This window comes from Ambystoma mexicanum, chromosome 8, assembly GCF_040938575.1.
Source record: "Ambystoma mexicanum isolate Mex_15411 chromosome 8, UKY_AmexF1_1, whole genome shotgun sequence".
NCBI lineage: Eukaryota > Metazoa > Chordata > Amphibia > Caudata > Ambystomatidae > Ambystoma > Ambystoma mexicanum.
This window is the reverse complement of record NC_090929.1, coordinates 47,887,880-47,907,505: the sequence shown is the minus strand read 5'-3', so window position 1 is coordinate 47,907,505 and position 19,626 is coordinate 47,887,880. Positions and strand designations below refer to the sequence as shown.

At 49.2% G+C, this 19,626-nt stretch overlaps 1 protein-coding gene across 2 annotated transcripts in view; it reads right to left on the bottom strand.

The window, feature by feature from the left end:
- The window catches only part of HMCN2 (hemicentin 2), a 936,787-nt gene that overhangs the window by 325,200 nt on the left and 591,961 nt on the right, over positions 1–19,626 (bottom strand). For both annotated transcript variants that reach the window (XM_069609262.1, XM_069609261.1), the window contains one exon: positions 929–1,042. In XM_069609262.1, the coding sequence (XP_069465363.1) occupies positions 929–1,042 (114 nt within the window). The remainder of the gene's footprint in view (positions 1–928; positions 1,043–19,626) is intronic.

The window sequence follows — 19,626 nt, the reverse complement described above, 5'->3', positions numbered from 1 at the left end:
GCATGCGTGAGATGAGCTCCGGAACTTAACAGAGCACTTCTTTTCCGCTGCATATGCGAGATGAGCTCCGACACTTAACGGAGCACTTCTTTTCCGCTGCATGCGCGAGATGAGCTCCGGCACTTAACAGAGCACTTTTTTTCTGCTCAGCTGCTCAAGTTACCTTGCATTGTTACAATGTTTCTAACTACATTTGCAAAACAAGGAACATTTAGAATCTTATTGTAACTGTCGGGGCTGTGATCCAATTGGTCCCTGATAAGCAATCTTAATTAGAGGACGTTGTGGCCCTAGTGCCTGCAGCCATGAGCTGTAGGATGCTCTGTAAACTGCATGCATCTTACAGGTTTCATCTCTGCCTATGTCTTGTAACAGACGAATAAAAGCAATATATAATGTATTTCGGGTAATAGTCGAGTGTTGTACATCAGTGGGAGCACAGACCTACATTCCATGATGAACGATAGCCATGTTCTCACCTACCTGTAAGAGTTTATGTTAGGCCATTTTGGGGGGTCCCGCTGTTCATTTTTAGGGGCCGCTGAATCTTTTGATTTTTCCCTATTCTATTTTGTGGATCTCTATCCTCTATTTTTGGACAGTGCCCCAGCCACGGCACCCCTTTTTAGAGCATGATTTCATGGGAACGTATAGGGCCCCTGGGACCAGGGTGCTTTAGGGGGTGCTCATGCAGGCGTCCTTTGGGAATTGGGCTGCTCCATTTTTGGCGCAAGTGATGAGATTTGAGGATCTGGCCCTGCGCACCTAAACGAGGGTCCTTCTGAGCACCAGGTCACCCTACTACGGTTGTAACAAGGGTGGTGGGGTCTGCACTCTTTTGTGGGTTCATCTGTAACCTGAACGGGAAAATTTGGGCTGCCACCAGGTACCTCCGGAAGCCAGTGCCTCCTGCGCCATGGATACTCACTCAGCACCACAAGCTCATAGTGCAAGCTGTCTTCTCCAGCCTCATTGGTCGCCTCGCATGTATACTTCCCAGAATCCTCTGGTTTGGCCACCGCTATCTGTAGTAAGCGTCCACCTGGAAAAGCGGGAACAGGTAGTTAGGTTTCAGAGCTTGCGCGAGGGCAGATGCAAGTTATTAGCAGGATGTTAGGAAAGGGAACTCTACAGCAAGCCGGCCTCAGGCCTCAGACCCAGGGCTAGCACCAGAGGAGCTGAGAGCAGGGTCTAGGGGTGTAAGAAAACCTCAGAAAGTGGAGCAGAAACTGCATGCATGTCCCCAAATGTGCCGGCTTTGCTGTAGTAGTCCAGGGGACAAGTGAGATCCAGCCTGTGCTTACTCACGACTCCTTGCAAAGTCCCCAGAAGCACAGTGTCGAAACACTGAACACATTTTTTGATATCTTCTTTAAACGTAACAAAGTAGTAGCACAGCCTAAGTCTGTGGTGCTGGCTGTGTGTGTCGTCTCTTTACTTGTGAACACTTTCACACGGCATGATACATGTTAATGTTCTGATGAATGTGAATGTGCGGGTTAAGCAGGCGTTGGTGGGAAGCCCCCTGCCCCGGAGTAAGCCGCGACCTGGTGTCTGGGGGGAACTCTCTGCTGCCGGTAACCAGCAGAGGGTCATGGCGGAGTCGCAGGTCGATCCCAATTGAAAGTGCTGACAGATCCCAAAGGGAACTGTGCAGCCAATAGCTTAGAAGTTACTGCGCCCAGGAGTACTAGACTCGGGGGAGGCCCTGGGACAGGGGGAGTGGTTCGGGGGCTTGGAAGTCCTTCCAACTCCAACACAGGGGGTGTGGGAAAGTAATGGCAGAACAGAAATGGGGGGAAAGGGAGAGGGGAAGTAGTGGGGGATGGGAAGAATATGGTTACAGGAAGGATTGGGTAAAGGAAGGAAGGATTTGGGGAATGGATAAGGAGGGGGAAAAGAAAGAATTGGGGGAATGGGAAGCATCTAGGGGAATGTGAAGAGTGGGGGATGGAAAGGCATCTGGGGGGGGGGGATTTCCAGGTCTTGAATGAATCAGGGGTTGGAATAGACTTGCTGGGGGATGGTGGTACTGAAAGAGTCGGGGAGAAGAAGAATGAGGGAACTGTGGGATGGGATCGACTAGCAATAGAAGGAGTTAGAGGGGGCAGGCAAAGCATTTGGGGAACTAAGAGGTGGGGCCTAGGAAGAACTTGGGGGGGTGATTAGGCAACTTGGGGAATAGAATGAACTGAGTAAGGAAAACCAGGAGTGGCAAAAAAGTGGACAAAACCAAAAGGGGTGAAAGCACTGGGGGAGGAAAAAGAGACTCGGGAATGACGGGAGGAGGGATAGGTTAGACGGGGAAGGGGCAATGAGTGGGGAAAGAAAGAGAAGTAAGAGAACATGAAGAAGGGTAGAATGTGAAGGACGAAATTAAGCAATATAAATAGAATGATAGAATGCGAAGAAAGAACAAATGAACAGAAAGATAGAATTTAAGAAAAAGTTCATGAAGAAAGAAAGAAGAAAAGAAAATAACAAAATGGAAAAGTAAAAGTAAATAAAAAATGGCCATGGGTAGAGAGGGAATGAATTAGGGAGGACGGGTCTACCCAGCAGGGCCCTCTGGATCTGGACACTGATGGGGGGCTCGGGGGAGGGGTGCTTAAGAAGCCACACCCAGCGTAGAATATACCTGAGGTGGGGTGGAGAAACAGATCACCTGTAAAATAGCTTCTGGCTTGATGCTTCAATAAAGCTTGCTGTGGCATGTGTGACTTCTACCTTTGAAAACTGGTCCTGCCTCTTTATTTCGGGGAATCCTCAAGAGGTCCTTGCAGGGGGAGGAGTTAGAGCCAGTTGAAGGCAAAGGTAGGAGGATGAAAAAGGTGGTGGATGCCACAACCATGGGAGGTGCAGTTGTGGGCTGTCCCCGCTAAACTGTGCGGCTTCAATGTGCTAAGCTTGTGTGAGGCCACAGTGTCGCCTCCCAACCTCCCGCGGCTCTCTGGAGACCAACACCCACTCCCAGCGGCCCATCAAATGCTGCGGCCCCCTTAATGACTACTTATAACTTTCTTTCTTCAAACTGAGCATTTAAAGTGGGGGCGATTTACAAGTGATAGCCCATTTAATAGGACATTGTTTTGGGGGAGATGTTTGTAACGTTTCTGTGTTAAAAAAAAAAAAGCAAATAGGCACTTGCGTTCTGAAAGCATCAGTTTGCTGCCTACATCTACACTCTACTCCAGGTCAATTACAATACATCAAACAAATCAGTTTTAAATTAGCTACACTATGTTGCGATGTTCATATTTAATGCAACAAAAATCGGTTATTTATGGTAGAATGTGATATTTTCATCACATCATACATGAACCCTGCATTTTTCAAACACTGAAACACACGCAGGTAATCTTAGCACACGTTATATGGCTTGAAAATACAAAGCAAAAGTGTTGTGCCTTTTGCTGAACTGCATTCTGGTGTTTGTAGTCTCCCAGGCAAGATGGGGGAATAATGCCACAATTGTAGACTTTTCTCTTAAAGTTTCTGTCAGGTTTTATGTATTTGAGTGGGTACTTTACTATCGTAAGTGTACTTTTCAAGTCATCTTTATAAAGCAGTACAGGGGTCAAGTCCGAAAAATTAAAGTGGGGGGACTCATCAACAAACACAATGGGATGTGGCGTTGCCAGCAATTAGCATATCAAGGTGAAGTGTGCACATTTCATTAAATTGGCTTTGCACAGCAACCCAATTTGCACACAACGAATGGCATTTGCCTTTCATAAAATCAACACACAGACAAAACCCAGAGAGGATATTTTCTTCTAGTAGTGTTTTTGAAAACATTAAAAGGTGCGCATGTATCTCCAAAAACCAATACAAATGTTTTCCCTAGAACTTGCAGTACGGAAATTAGACATTTCACCTTTAGTTGTAGTTTTTCTGGTTTGATCCCCGAGGTCGGCTTTAATTATTACATTCAAATAGGAAATTCAATGTTTCTCTTTTTAGCTGGGGGGGCTGAGCCCACCCTCTGAAAAAAGTGGGTGGACTCCATCTCCCCCGTGTACCCTCGACTTGAGCCCTTAAAGCAGAGTATTGTTGAAAGCCAGACATGGGGGTGAGGAGGGGAATGGTGAGAGGGCAAGTGAGTCCTGAATATTTGCCCAGGATGTGACAAGAGAGGTGGAAATCCTGGAGCCTGGTGCAATTATTTTCTCCTGATTGCGGTTGCTTTTTAGGACACAAGTAAAGGGTAGTGGGTGGACATTGTAACTTTTTTGAGAGGGCAGACGCTACCCCCTTGGGTGTTGTTGAGGTCGGCAAGCTTACTCAAGCATTTGGCTACCAGGATTTCACACAGGTTGTCAGGTTTCCAGTGCAGACACATGCTATTATAATCGAAGCACAGTCTTGCATTCGAATTTTGTTTTCATGGGAATATTTCACTACATATTGCTAGGTTTAAAAGGTGAGCACCTTTTATACTTTGAAAGTATATTTATTGGAACAGTTCTTCTCTCAGGTTATTTTTCTGTTGTTGATTACTGTTTTTGAAAGTCCAAAGATCTTTTGTTGGGTGCACTTCCTTCTAAGGGGAAAGGTCAATTGAACTAAATGTGTATGTTTCACTTTAAGATATGCTCACTTACTCTGCGTGTATTCTTGGGTACCAGCTTTTGTTTTTTGCTATGGGGGCAAAAGTTCCCACACCAAGTGAAGTGCGGGAGCCGCGCTCATCCTCATGTCAAAACACCACATTTTACAGCACATGTTGCCCCAGGAATAGGAAAGAAAACATATGATTTACAGGAAAGTCTAAACATAACATCTCTGCAACAGTCTCCTAACCCGCTCAGGTGCCTTTGCAACTTTCTGCTATAAGATCCCCTGCCTTTCTGCATCAGTGAACAGTTTTGGCCCGCTCACCCCTCCAATCCAAGGCTCAGGGGGTACATTAATGAGGCTCCCTTCTCATTTTGTAGTGAGAAGCACTCGATAAAAGTAGTTATTATTTGCTTTATTTTTATTGTGGAAAAAATAATCCTTATCTGAAATGAAAGCTCATTTGAACAATATTTATTTTTACATTTGTAAAGCACACTAAGCCCGCCCATCGGCATCTAGGCGCTAGAATTGGGCAAATATACAAACAATAAAAATAAAAACAATTGTGACACTTCTGCAAAGACAGCAGTCAGTTTCAGTTAGCAGCACACAATCACCATAATTGTTCAGTGCCTTCCGCAGTTCAAACCAAAGTTTCAAAAAGACCTTTTGTAAACAGTATTTCTACCAATGACATCTGGGAAGGGATGTGTTCAAGTTCCTGAATTGCAGACCACTCTCGAATCCCGGCTTCATCACTTAACCACAGTGAGTGCTCCCGCAACTTCCATCCCGCTGTGCCTTACCTGCCAAAATTAGACGTCTCTACAAGGTACTCAGCTGTCGGCTACTTCACTGCCTCACTCCTGATATTGCCACGCAGGTAAATGTTAATACTGACGATTCATATACTGTAATCCGCAGTGTATTGTCTACTACGCACGGCAACATCCCATGATACCTTTACGAACTAAAGACTCATTCTGTGATATCACTGATGTCACTATGTATGCAAATTAGGGGGACCCACACATCTTTTGCCGGCCAGGTTCTCACAAGTCCTAGGGCCGGTCCTGCATGTCAGAAGAGAACAGCACATGAGATTTACATCAGGAAGAGGTGAGAGTGGTCAGAGAGTCTTCCAGATGAGTGCAGTTCAGGGTGAGATTTACATCAGGAAGTGGTGAGAGAGGTTTCCAGCTGAGTGCAGTTCAGGGTGAGATTTACATCAGGAAGTGGTGAGAGTGGTGAGAGAGGCTTCCAGATGAGTGCAGTTCAGGGTGAGATTTACATCAGGAAGTGGTGAGAGTGGTGAGAGAGGCTTCCAGCTGAGTGCAGTTCAGGGTGAGATTTAAATCAGGAAAAGGTGAGAGTGGTGAGAGAGGATTCCAGCTGAGTGTGGTTCGGAGTGAGATTTACATCAGGAAGAGGTGAGAGAGGTGAGAGAGGCTTCCAGCTGAGTGCAGTTCAGGCTGAGATTTACATCAGGAAGTGGTGAGAGTGGGGAGAGAGGCTTCCAACTGAGTACAGTTCAGGGTGAGATTTACATCAGGAAGTGGTGAGAGAGGCTTCCAGGTGAGTGCAGTTCAGTGAGAGATTTACATCAGGAAGTGGTGAGAGTGGTGAGAGAGGCTTCCAGCTGGGTGCGGTTCAGGGTGAGAGTTACATCAGGAAGTGGTGAGAGTGGTGAGAGAGGCTTCCAGCTGAGTGCGGTTCAGGGTGAGATTTACATCAGGAAGTGGTGAGAGTGGTGAGAGAGGCTTCCAGCTGAGTGCGTATCAGAGTGAGATTTACATCAGGAAGTGGTGAGAGTGGTGAGAGAGGCTTCCAGCTGAGTGCAGTTCAGGGTGAGATTTACATCAGGAAGAGGTGAGAGTGGTGAGAGAGGCTTCCACCTGAGTGCGGTTCAGAGTGAGATTTACATCAGGAAGAGGTGAGAGAGGTGAGAGAGGCTTCCAGCTGAGTGCGGTTCAGAGTGAGATTTACATCAGGTAGTGGTGAGAGTGGTGAGAGAGACTTCCAGCTGAGTGCGGTTCAGAGTGAGATTTACATCAGGACGTGGTGAGAGTGGTAAGAGAGTCATCCAGCTGAGTGTGGTTCAGAGTGAGATTTACATCAGGATGTGGTGAGAGTGGTGAGAGAGGCTTACAGCTGAGTGCGGTTCAGAGTGAGATTTACATCAGGAAGAGGTGAGAGAGGTGAGAGAGGTTTACAGCTGAGTGCGGTTCAGGGTGAGATTTACATCAGGAAGTGGTGAGAGTGGTGAGAGAGGCTTCCAGGTGAGTGCAGTTCAGTGTGAGATTTACATCAGGAAGTGGTGAGAGTGGTGAGAGAGGCTTCCAGCTGGGTGCGGTTCAGGGTGAGATTTACATCAGGAAGTGGTGAGAGTGGTGAGAGATGCTTCCAGCTGAGTGCAGTTCAGGGTGAGATTTACATCAGGAAGTGGTGAGAGTGGTGAGAGAGGCTTCCAGCTGAGTGCGGTTCAGAGTGAGATTTACATCAGGAAGTGGTGAGAGTGGTGAGAGAGGCTTCCAGCTGAGTGCGGTTCAGGGTGAGATTTACATCAGGAAGAGGTGAGAGTGGTGAGAGAGGCTTCCAGCTGAGTGCGGTTCAGAGTGAGATTTACATCAGGAAGAGGTGAGAGAGGTGAGAGAGGCTTCCAGCTGAGTGCGGTTCAGAGTGAGATTTACATCAGGTAGTGGTGAGAGTGGTGAGAGAGACTTCCAGCTGAGTGCGGTTCAGAGTGAGATTTACATCAGGACGTGGTGAGAGTGGTGAGAGAGTCATCCAGCTGAGTGCGGTTCAGAGTGAGATTTACATCAGGTAGTGGTGAGAGTGGGGAGAGAGGCTTCCAGCTGAGTGTGGTTCAGAGTGAGATTTACATCAGGACGTGGTGAGAGTGGTGAGAGACTCTTCCAGCTGAGTGTGCTTCAGAGTGAGATTTACATCAGGATGTGGTGAGAGTGGTGAGAGAGGCTTCCAGCTGAGTGTGGTACAGAGTGAGATTTACATCAGGATGTGGTGAGAGTGGTAAGAGAGGCTTATAGCTGAGTGCGGTTCAGAGTGAGATTTACATCAGGTAGTGGTGAGAGTTGTGAGAGAGGCTTCCAGCTGAGTGTGGTTCAGAGTGAGATTTACATCAGGAAGAGGTGAGAGAGGTGAGAGAGGCTTACAGCTGAGTGCGGTTCAGGGTGAGATTTACATCAGGAAGTGGTGAGAGTGGTGAGAGAGGCTTCCAGCTGAGTGCGGTTCAGAGTGAGATTTACATCAGGAAGTGGTGATAATGGTGAGAGAGGCTTCCAGCTGAGTGCGGTTCAGAGTGAGATTTACATCAGGAAGTGGTGAAAGTGGTGAGAGAGGCTTCCAGCTGAGTGTGGTTCAGAGTGAGATTTACATCAGGAAGTGGTGAGAGTGGTGAGAGAGGCTTCCAGCTGAGTGCGGTTCAGAGTGAGATTTACATCAGGTAGTGGTGAGAGTGGTGAGAGAGGCTTCCAACTGAGTGCGGTTCAGAGTGAGATGTACATCAGGAAGTGGTGAGAGTGGTGAGAGAATCTTCTAGCTGAGTGCGGTTCAGAGTGAGATTTACATCAGGACGTGGTGAGAGTGGTGAGAGAGGCTTCCAGCTGAGTACGGTTCAGAGTGAGATTAACATCAGGAAGTGGTGAGAGTGGTAAGAGAGGCTTCCAGCTGGGTGTGGTTCAGAGGGAGATTTACATCAGGAAGTGGTGAGAATGGTGATATTGGCTTCCAGCTGAGTGCGGTTCAGAGTGAGATTTACATCAGGAAGTGGTGAGAGTGGCGAGAGAGGCTTCCAGCTGAGTGCGGTTCAGAGTGAGATTTACATCAGGAAGTGGTGAAAGTGGCGAGCGAGGCTTCCAGCTGAGTGCGGTCCAGAGTGAGATTTACATCAGGAAGTGGTGATAATGGTGAGAGAGGCTTCCAGCTGAGTGTGGTTCAGAGTGATATTTACATCAGGAAGTGGTGAGAGTGGTGAGAGAGGCTTCCAGCTGAGTGAGGTTCAGAGTGAGAGGTACATCAGGAAGTGGTGAGAGTGGTGAGAGAATCTTCTAGCTGAGTGCGGTTCAGAGTGAGATTTACATCAGGACGTGGTGAGAGTGGTGAGAGAGGCTTCCAGCTGAGTGCGGTTCAGAGTGAGATTTACATCAGGAAGAGGTGAGAGAGGTGAGAGAGGCTTCCAGCTGAGTGCGGTTCAGAGTGAGATTTACATCAGGAAGAGGTGAGAGAGGTGAGAGAGGCTTACAGCTGAGTGCGGTTCAGGGTGAGATTTACATCAGGAAGTGGTGAGAGTGGTGGGAGAGGCTTACAGCTGAGTGCGGTTCAGAGTGAGATTTACATCAGGTAGTGGTGAGAGTGGTGAGAGAGGCTTCCAGCTGAGTGCGGTTCAGAGTGAGATTTACATCAGGAAGAGGTGAGAGAGGTGAGAGAGGCTTACAGCTGAGTGCGGTTCAGGGTGAGATTTACATCAGGAAGTGGTGAGAGTGGTGAGAGAGGCTTCCAGCTGAGTGCGGTTCAGAGTGAGATTTACATCAGGAAGTGGTGATAATGGTGAGAGAGGCTTCCAGCTGAGTGCGGTTCAGAGTGAGATTTACATCAGGAAGTGGTGAAAGTGGTGAGAGAAGCTTCCAGCTGAGTGCGGTTCAGAGTGAGATTTACATCAGGACGTGGTGAGAGTGGTGAGAGAGTCATCCAGCTGAGTGCGGTTCAGAGTGAGATTTACATCAGGTAGTGGTGAGAGTGGGGAGAGAGGCTTCCAGCTGAGTGTGGTTCAGAGTGAGATTTACATCAGGACGTGGTGAGAGTGGTGAGAGACTCTTCCAGCTGAGTGTGCTTCAGAGTGAGATTTACATCAGGATGTGGTGAGAGTGGTGAGAGAGGCTTCCAGCTGAGTGTGGTACAGAGTGAGATTTACATCAGGATGTGGTGAGAGTGGTAAGAGAGGCTTATAGCTGAGTGCGGTTCAGAGTGAGATTTACATCAGGTAGTGGTGAGAGTTGTGAGAGAGGCTTCCAGCTGAGTGTGGTTCAGAGTGAGATTTACATCAGGAAGAGGTGAGAGAGGTGAGAGAGGCTTACAGCTGAGTGCGGTTCAGGGTGAGATTTACATCAGGAAGTGGTGAGAGTGGTGAGAGAGGCTTCCAGCTGAGTGCGGTTCAGAGTGAGATTTACATCAGGAAGTGGTGATAATGGTGAGAGAGGCTTCCAGCTGAGTGCGGTTCAGAGTGAGATTTACATCAGGAAGTGGTGAAAGTGGTGAGAGAGGCTTCCAGCTGAGTGTGGTTCAGAGTGAGATTTACATCAGGAAGTGGTGAGAGTGGTGAGAGAGGCTTCCAGCTGAGTGCGGTTCAGAGTGAGATTTACATCAGGTAGTGGTGAGAGTGGTGAGAGAGGCTTCCAACTGAGTGCGGTTCAGAGTGAGATGTACATCAGGAAGTGGTGAGAGTGGTGAGAGAATCTTCTAGCTGAGTGCGGTTCAGAGTGAGATTTACATCAGGACGTGGTGAGAGTGGTGAGAGAGGCTTCCAGCTGAGTACGGTTCAGAGTGAGATTAACATCAGGAAGTGGTGAGAGTGGTAAGAGAGGCTTCCAGCTGGGTGTGGTTCAGAGGGAGATTTACATCAGGAAGTGGTGAGAATGGTGATATTGGCTTCCAGCTGAGTGCGGTTCAGAGTGAGATTTACATCAGGAAGTGGTGAGAGTGGCGAGAGAGGCTTCCAGCTGAGTGCGGTTCAGAGTGAGATTTACATCAGGAAGTGGTGAAAGTGGCGAGCGAGGCTTCCAGCTGAGTGCGGTCCAGAGTGAGATTTACATCAGGAAGTGGTGATAATGGTGAGAGAGGCTTCCAGCTGAGTGTGGTTCAGAGTGATATTTACATCAGGAAGTGGTGAGAGTGGTGAGAGAGGCTTCCAGCTGAGTGAGGTTCAGAGTGAGAGGTACATCAGGAAGTGGTGAGAGTGGTGAGAGAATCTTCTAGCTGAGTGCGGTTCAGAGTGAGATTTACATCAGGACGTGGTGAGAGTGGTGAGAGAGGCTTCCAGCTGAGTGCGGTTCAGAGTGAGATTTACATCAGGAAGAGGTGAGAGAGGTGAGAGAGGCTTCCAGCTGAGTGCGGTTCAGAGTGAGATTTACATCAGGAAGAGGTGAGAGAGGTGAGAGAGGCTTACAGCTGAGTGCGGTTCAGGGTGAGATTTACATCAGGAAGTGGTGAGAGTGGTGGGAGAGGCTTACAGCTGAGTGCGGTTCAGAGTGAGATTTACATCAGGTAGTGGTGAGAGTGGTGAGAGAGGCTTCCAGCTGAGTGCGGTTCAGAGTGAGATTTACATCAGGAAGAGGTGAGAGAGGTGAGAGAGGCTTACAGCTGAGTGCGGTTCAGGGTGAGATTTACATCAGGAAGTGGTGAGAGTGGTGAGAGAGGCTTCCAGCTGAGTGCGGTTCAGAGTGAGATTTACATCAGGAAGTGGTGATAATGGTGAGAGAGGCTTCCAGCTGAGTGCGGTTCAGAGTGAGATTTACATCAGGAAGTGGTGAAAGTGGTGAGAGAAGCTTCCAGCTGAGTGCGGTTCAGAGTGAGATTTACATCAGGTAGTGGTGAGAGTGGTGAGAGAGGCTTCCAACTGAGTGCGGTTCAGAGTGAGATGTACATCAGGAAGTGGTGAGAGTGGTGAGAGAATCTTCTAGCTGAGTGCGGTTCAGAGTGAGATTTACATCAGGACGTGGTGAGAGGGGTGAGAGAGGCTTCCAGCTGAGTACGATTCAGAGTGAGATTAACATCAGGAAGTGGTGAGAGTGGTAAGAGAGGCTTCCAGCTGGGTGTGGTTCAGAGGGAGATTTACATCAGGAAGTGGTGAGAATGGTGATATTGGCTTCCAGCTGAGTGCGGTTCATAGTGAGATTTACATCAGGAAGTGGTGAAAGTGGCGAGCGAGGCTTCCAGCTGAGTGCGGTCCAGAGTGAGATTTACATCAGGAAGTGGTGATAATGGTGAGAGAGGCTTCCAGCTGAGTGCGGTTCAGAGTGAGATTTACATCAGGAAGTGGTGAAAGTGGTGAGAGAGGCTTCCAGCTGAGTGCGGTTCAGAGTGAGATTTACATCAGGAAGTGGTGAGAGTGGTGAGAGAGGCTTCCAGCTGAGTGCGGTTCAGAGTGAGAGGTACATCAGGAAGTGGTGAGAGTGGTGAGAGAATCTTCTAGCTGAGTGCGGTTCAGAGTGAGATTTACATCAGGATGTGGTGAGAGTGGTGAGAGAGGCTTCCAGCTGAGTGCGGTTCAGAGTGAGATTTACATCAGGAAGAGGTGAGAGAGGTGAGAGAGGCTTCCAGCTGAGTGCAGTTCAGAGTGAGATTTACATCAGGTAGTGGTGAGAGTGGTGAGAGAGACTTCCAGCTGAGTGCGGTTCAGAGTGAGATTTACATCAGGACGTGGTGAGAGTGGTGAGAGAGTCATCCAGCTGAGTGCGGTTCAGAGTGAGATTTACATCAGGTAGTGGTGAGAGTGGGGAGAGAGGCTTCCAGCTGAGTGTGGTTCAGAGTGAGATTTACATCAGGACGTGGTGAGAGTGGTGAGAGAGTCTTCCAGCTGAGTGTGCTTCAGAGTGAGATTTACATCAGGATGTGGTGAGAGTGGTGAGAGAGGCTTCCAGCTGAGTGTGGAAGTGCGGTTCAGAGTGAGATTTACATCAGGAAGTTGTGAAAGTGGTGAGAGAGGCTTCCAGCTGAGTGTGGTTCAGAGTGAGATTTACATCAGGTAGTGGTGAGAGTGGTGAGAGAGGCTTCCAGCTGAGTGCGGTTCAGAGTGAGATTTACATCAGGAAGTGGTGAGAGTGGTGCGAGAGGCTTCCAGCTGAGTGCGGTTCAGAGTGAGATGTACATCAGGAAGTGGTGAGAGTGGTGATTGAATCTTCTAGCTGAGTGCGGTTCAGAGTGAGATTTACATCAGGACGTGGTGAGAGTGGTGAGAGAGGCTTCCAGCTGAGTACGGTTCAGAGTGAGATTAACATCAGGAAGTGGTGAGAGTGGTAAGAGAGGCTTCCAGCTGGGTGCGGTTCAGAGGAAGATTTACATCAGGAAGTGGTGAGAGTGGTGATATTGGCTTCCAGCTGAGTGCGGTTCAGAGTGAGATGTACATCAGGAAGTGGTGAGAGTGGTGAGAGAATCTTCTAGCTGAGTGCGGTTCAGAGTGAGATTTACATCAGGACGTGGTGAGAGTGGTGAGAGAGGCTTCCAGCTGAGTACGGTTCAGAGTGAGATTTACATCAGGTAGTGGTGAGAGTGGTGAGAGAGGCTTCCAGCTGAGTGCGGTTCAGAGTGAGATTTACATCAGGAAGAGGTGAGAGAGGTGAGAGAGGCTTCCAGCTGAGTGCAGTTCAGAGTGAGATTTACATCAGGAAGAGGTGAGAGAGGTGAGAGAGGCTTCCAGCTGAGTGCGGTTCAGGGTGAGATTTACATCAGGAAGTAGTGAAAGTGGTGAGAGAGGCTTCCAGCTGAGTGCAGTTCAGGGTGAGATTTACATCAGGAAGTGGTGAGAGTGGCGAGAGAGGCTTCCAGCTGAGTGCGGTTCAGAGTGAGATTTACATCAGGAAGTTGTGATAATGGTGAGAGAGGCTTCCAGCTGAGTGCGGTTCAGAGTGAGATTTACATCAGGAAGAGGTGAGAGAGGTGAGAGAGGCTTCCAGCTGAGTGTGGTTCAGGGTGAGATTTACATCAGGAAGAGGTGAGAGAGGTGAGAGAGGCTTCCAGCTGAGTGCAGTTCAGGGTGAGATTTACATCAGTAAGAGGTGAGAGAGGTGAGAGAGGCTTCCAGCTGAGTGCGGTTCAGAGTGAGATTTACATCAGGTAGTGGTGAGAGTGGTCAGAGAGTCTTCCAGATGAGTGCAGTTCAGGGTGAGATTTACATCAGGAAGTGGTGAGAGAGGTTTCCAGCTGAGTGCAGTTCAGGGTCAGATTTACATCAGGAAGTGGTGAGAGTGGTGAGAGAGGCTTCCAGATGAGTGCAGTTCAGGGTGAGATTTACATCAGGAAGTGGTGAGAGTGGTGAGAGAGGCTTCCAGCTGAGTGCAGTTCAGGGTGAGATTTACATCAGGAAAAGGTGAGAGTGGTGAGAGAGGATTCCAGCTGAGTGTGGTTCGGAGTGAGATTTACATCAGGAAGAGGTGAGAGAGGTGAGAGAGGCTTCCAGCTGAGTGCAGTTCAGGCTGAGATTTACATCAGGAAGTGGTGAGAGTGGGGAGAGAGGCTTCCAGCTGAGTGCAGTTCAGAGTGAGATGTACATCAGGAAGTGGTGAGAGTGGTGAGAGAGGGTCCCAGCTGAGTGTGGTTCAGGGTGAGATTTACATCAGGAAGTGGTGAGAGTGGTGAGAGAGGCTTCCAACTGAGTACAGTTCAGGGTGAGATTTACATCAGGAAGTGGTGAGAGTGGTGAGAGAGGCTTCCAGGTGAGTGCAGTTCAGTGTGAGATTTACATCAGGAAGTGGTGAGAGTGGTGAGAGAGGCTTCCAGCTGGGTGCGGTTCAGTGTGAGAGTTACATCAGGAAGTGGTGAGAGTGGTGAGAGAGGCTTCCAGCTGAGTGCGGTTCAGGGTGAGATTTACATCAGGAAGTGGTGAGAGTGGTGAGAGAGGCTTCCAGCTGATTGCGGTTCAGAGTGAGATTTACATCAGGAAGTGGTGAGAGTGGTGAGAGAGGCTTCCAGCTGAGTGCAGTTCAGGGTGAGATTTACATCAGGAAGAGGTGAGAGTGGTGAGAGAGGCTTCCACCTGAGTGCGGTTCAGAGTGAGATTTACATCAGGAAGAGGTGAGAGAGGTGAGAGAGGCTTCCAGCTGAGTGCAGTTCAGAGTGAGATTTACATCAGGTAGTGGTGAGAGTGGTGAGAGAGACTTCCAGCTGAGTGCGGTTCAGAGTGAGATTTACATCAGGACGTGGTGAGAGTGGTAAGAGAGTCATCCAGCTGAGTGTGGTTCAGAGTGAGATTTACATCAGGATGTGGTGAGAGTGGTGAGAGAGGCTTACAGCTGAGTGCGGTTCAGAGTGAGATTTACATCAGGTAGTGGTGAGAGTGATGGGAGAGGCTTACAGCTGAGTGCGGTTCAGAGTGAGATTTACATCAGGAAGAGGTGAGAGAGGTGAGAGAGGCTTACAGCTGAGTGCGGTTCAGGGTGAGATTTACATCAGGAAGTGGTGAGAGAGGCTTCCAGGTGAGTGCAGTTCAGTGTGAGATTTACATCAGGAAGTGGTGAGAGTGGTGAGAGAGGCTTCCAGCTGGGTGCGGTTCAGGGTGAGATTTACATCAGGAAGTGGTGAGAGTGGTGAGAGAGGCTTCCAGCTGAGTGCGGTTCAGGGTGAGATTTACATCAGGAAGTGGTGAGAGTGGTGAGAGAGGTTTCCAGCTGAGTGCGGTTCAGAGTGAGATTTACATCAGGAAGTGGTGAGAGTGTTGAGAGAGGCTTCCAGCTGAGTGCAGTTCAGGGTGATATTTACATCAGGAAGAGGTGAGAGTGGTGAGAGAGGCTTCCAGCTGAGTGCGGTTCAGAGTGAGATTTACATCAGGTAGTGGTGAGAGAGGTGAGAGAGACTTCCAGCTGAGTGCGGTTCAGAGTGAGATTTACATCAGGTAGTGGTGAGAGTGGTGAGAGAGACTTCCAGCTGAGTGCGGTTCAGAGTGAGATTTACATCAGGACGTGGTGAGAGTGGTGAGAGAGTCATCCAGCTGAGTGCGGTTCAGAGTGAGATTTACATCAGGTAGTGGTGAGAGTGGGGAGAGAGGCTTCCAGCTGAGTGCGGTTCAGAGTGAGATTTACATCAGGACGTGGTGAGAGTGGTGAGAGACTCTTCCAGCTGAGTGCGCTTCAGAGTGAGATTTTCATCAGGATGTGGTGAGAGTGGTGAGAGAGGCTTCCAGCTGAGTGTGGTACAGAGTGAGATTTACATCAGGATGTGGTGAGAGTGGTAAGAGAGGCTTATAGCTGAGTGCGGTTCAGAGTGAGATTTACATCAGGTAGTGGTGAGAGTGGTGAGAGAGGCTTCCAGCTGAGTGCAGTTCAGAGTGAGATTTACATCAGGAAGAGGTAAGAGAGGTGAGAGAGGCTTACAGCTGAGTGCGGTTCAGGGTGAGATTTACATCAGGAAGTGGTGAGAGTGGTGAGAGAGGCTTCCAGCTGAGTGCGGTTCAGAGTGAGATTTACATCAGGAAGTGGTGATAATGGTGAGAGAGGCTTCCAGCTGAGTGCGGTTCAGAGTGAGATTTACATCAGGAAGTGGTGAAAGTGGTGAGAGAGGCTTCCAGCTGAGTGCGGTTCAGAGTGAGATTTACATCAGGTAGTGGTGAGAGTGGTGAGAGAGGCTTCCAACTGAGTGCGGTTCAGAGTGAGATGTACATCAGGAAGTGGTGGGAGTGGTGAGAGAATCTTCTAGCTGAGTGCGGTTCAGAGTGAGATTTACATCAGGACGTGGTGAGAGTGGTGAGAGAGGCTTCCAGCTGAGTACGGTTCAGAGTGAGATTAACATCAGGAAGTGGTGAGAGTGGTAAGAGAGGCTTCCAGCTGGGTGTGGTTCAGAGGGAGATTTACATCAGGAAGTGGTGAGAGTGGTGATATTGGCTTCCAGCTGAGTGCGGTTCAGAGTGAGATTTACATCAGGAAGTGGTGAGAGTGGCGAGAGAGGCTTCCAGCTGAGTGCGGTTCAGAGTGAGATTTACATCAGGAAGTGGTGAAAGTGGCGAGCGAGGCTTCCAGCTGAGTGTGGTTCAGAGTGAGATTTACAACCGGTAGTGGTGAGAGTGCTGAGAGAGACTTCCAGCTGAGTGTGGTTCAGAGTGAGATTTACATCAGGAAGTGGTGAGAGTGGTGAGAGAGGCTTCCAGCTGAGTGCGGTTCAGAGTGAGAGGTACATCAGGAAGTGGTGAGCGAATCTTCTAGCTGAGTGCGGTTTAGATTGAGATTTACATCAGGACGTGGTGAGAGAGGTGAGAGAGGCTTCCAGCTGAGTGCGGTTCAGAGTGAGATTTACATCAGGAAGAGGTGAGAGAGGTGAGAGAGGCTTCCAGCTGAGTGCAGTTCAGAGTGAGATTTACATCAGGTAGTGGTGAGAGTGGTGAGAGAGACTTCCAGCTGAGTGCGGTTCAGAGTGAGATTTACATCAGGACGTGGTGAGAGTGGTGAGAGAGTCATCCAGCTGAGTGCGGTTCAGAGTGAGATTTACATCAGGTAGTGGTGAGAGTGGTGAGAGAGGCTTCCAGCTGAGTACTGTTCAGAGTGAGATTAACATCAGGAAGTGGTGAGAGTGGTAAGAGAGGCTTCCAGCTGGGTGCGGTTCAGAGGAAGATTTACATCAGGAAGTGGTGAGAGTGGTGATATTGGCTTCCAGCTGAGTGCGGTTCAGAGTGAGATTTACATCAGGAAGTGGTGAGAGTGGTGAGAGAATCTTCTAGCTGAGTGCGGTTCAGAGTGAGATTTACATCAGGACGTGGTGAGAGTGGTGAGAGAGGCTTCCAGCTGAGTACGGTTCAGAGTGAGATTTACATCAGGTAGTGGTGAGAGTGGTGAGAGAGGCTTCCAGCTGAGTGCGGTTCAGAGTGAGATTTACATCAGGAAGAGGTGAGAGAGGTGAGAGAGGCTTCCAGCTGAGTGCAGTTCAGAGTGAGATTTATATCAGGAAGAGGTGAGAGAGGTGAGAGAGGCTTCCAGCTGAGTGCGGTTCAGGGTGAGATTTACATCAGGAAGTAGTGAAAGTGGTGAGAGAGGCTTCCAGCTGAGTGCAGTTCAGGGTGAGATTTACATCAAGAAGTGGTGAGAGTGGCGAGAGAGGCTTCCAGCTGAGTGCGGTTCAGAGTGAGATTTACATCAGGAAGTTGTGATAATGGTGAGAGAGGCTTCCAGCTGAGTGCGGTTCAGAGTGAGATTTACATCAGGAAGAGGTGAGAGAGGTGAGAGAGGCTTCCAGCTGAGTGTGGTTCAGGGTGAGATTTACATCAGGAAGAGGTGAGAGAGGTGAGAGAGGCTTCCAGCTGAGTGCGGTTCAGAGTGAGATTTACATCAGGTAGTGGTGAGAGTGGTCAGAGAGTCTTCCAGATGAGTGCAGTTCAGGGTGAGATTTACATCAGGAAGTGGTGAGAGAGGTTTCCAGCTGAGTGCAGTTCAGGGTGAGATTTACATCAGGAAGTGGTGAGAGTGGTGAGAGAGGCTTCCAGATGAGTGCAGTTCAGGGTGAGATTTACATCAGGAAGTGGTGAGAGTGGTGAGAGAGGCTTCCAGCTGAGTGCAGTTCAGGGTGAGATTTACATCAGGAAAAGGTGAGAGTGGTGAGAGAGGATTCCAGCTGAGTGTGGTTCGGAGTGAGATTTACATCAGGAAGAGGTGAGAGAGGTGAGAGAGGCTTCCAGCTGAGTGCAGTTCAGGCTGAGATTTACATCAGGAAGTGGTGAGAGTGGGGAGAGAGGCTTCCAGCTGAGTGCAGTTCAGAGTGAGATGTACATCAGGAAGTGGTGAGAGTGGTGAGAGAGGGTCCCAGCTGAGTGTAGTTCAGGGTGAGATTTACATCAGGAAGTGGTGAGAGTGGTGAGAGAGGCTTCCAACTGAGTACAGTTCAGGGTGAGATTTACATCAGGAAGTGGTGAGAGTGGTGAGAGAGGCTTCCAGGTGAGTGCGGTTCAGTGTGAGATTTACATCAGGAAGTGGTGAGAGTGGTGAGAGAGGCTTCCAGCTGGGTGCGGTTCAGGGTGAGAGTTACATCAGGAAGTGGTGAGAGTGGTGAGAGAGGCTTCCAGCTGAGTGCGGTTCAGGGTGAGATTTACATCAGGAAGTGGTGAGAGTGGTGAGAGAGGCTTCCAGCTGAGTGCGGTTCAGAGTGAGATTTACATCAGGAAGTGGTGAGAGTGGTGAGAGAGGCTTCCAGCTGAGTGCAGTTCAGGGTGAGATTTACATCAGGAAGAGGTGAGAGTGGTGAGAGAGGCTTCCACCTGAGTGCGGTTCAGAGTGAGATTTACATCAGGAAGAGGTGAGAGAGGTGAGAGAGGCTTCCAGCTGAGTGCAGTTCAGAGTGAGATTTACATCAGGTAGTGGTGAGAGTGGTGAGAGAGACTTCCAGCTGAGTGCGGTTCAGAGTGAGATTTACATCAGGACGTGGTGAGAGTGGTAAGAGAGTCATCCAGCTGAGTGCGGTTCAGAGTGAGATTAACATCAGGACGTGGTGAGAGTGGTGAGAGAGGCTTACAGCTGAGTGCGGTTCAGAGTGAGATTTACATCAGGTAGTGGTGAGAGTGATGGGAGAGGCTTACAGCTGAGTGCGGTTCAGAGTGAGATTTACATCAGGAAGAGGTGAGAGAGGTGAGAGAGGCTTACAGCTGAGTGCGGTTCAGGGTGAGATTTACATCAGGAAGTGGTGAGAGTGGTGAGAGAGGCTTCCAGGTGAGTGCAGTTCAGTGTGAGATTTACATCAGGAAGTGGTGAGAGTGGTGAGAGAGGCTTCCAGCTGGGTGCGGTTCAGGGTGAGATTTACATCAGGAAGTGGTGAGAGTGGTGAGAGAGGCTTCCAGCTGAGTGCGGTTCAGGGTGAGATTTACATCAGGAAGTGGTGAGAGTGGTGAGAGAGGTTTCCAGCTGAGTGCGGTTCAGAGTGAGATTTACATCAGGAAGTGGTGAGAGTGGTGAGAGAGGCTTCCAGCTGAGTGCGGTTCAGGGTGAGATTTACATCAGGAAGAGGTGAGAGTGGTGAGAGAGGCTTCCAGCTGAGTGCGGTTCAGGGTGAGATTTACATCAGGAAGAGGTGAGAGTGGTGAGAGAGGCTTCCAGCTGAGTGCGGTTCAGAGTGAGATTTACATCAGGAAGAGGTGAGAGAGGTGAGAGAGGCTTCCAGCTGAGTGCGGTTCAGAGTGAGATTTACATCAGGTAGTGGTGAGAGAGGTGAGAGAGACTTCCAGCTGAGTGCGGTTCAGAGTGAGATTTACATCAGGTAGTGGTGAGAGTGGTGAGAGAGACTTCCAGCTTAGTGCGGTTCAGAGTGAGATTTACATCAGGACGTGGTGAGAGTGGTGAGAGAGTCATCCAGCTGAGTGCGGTTCAG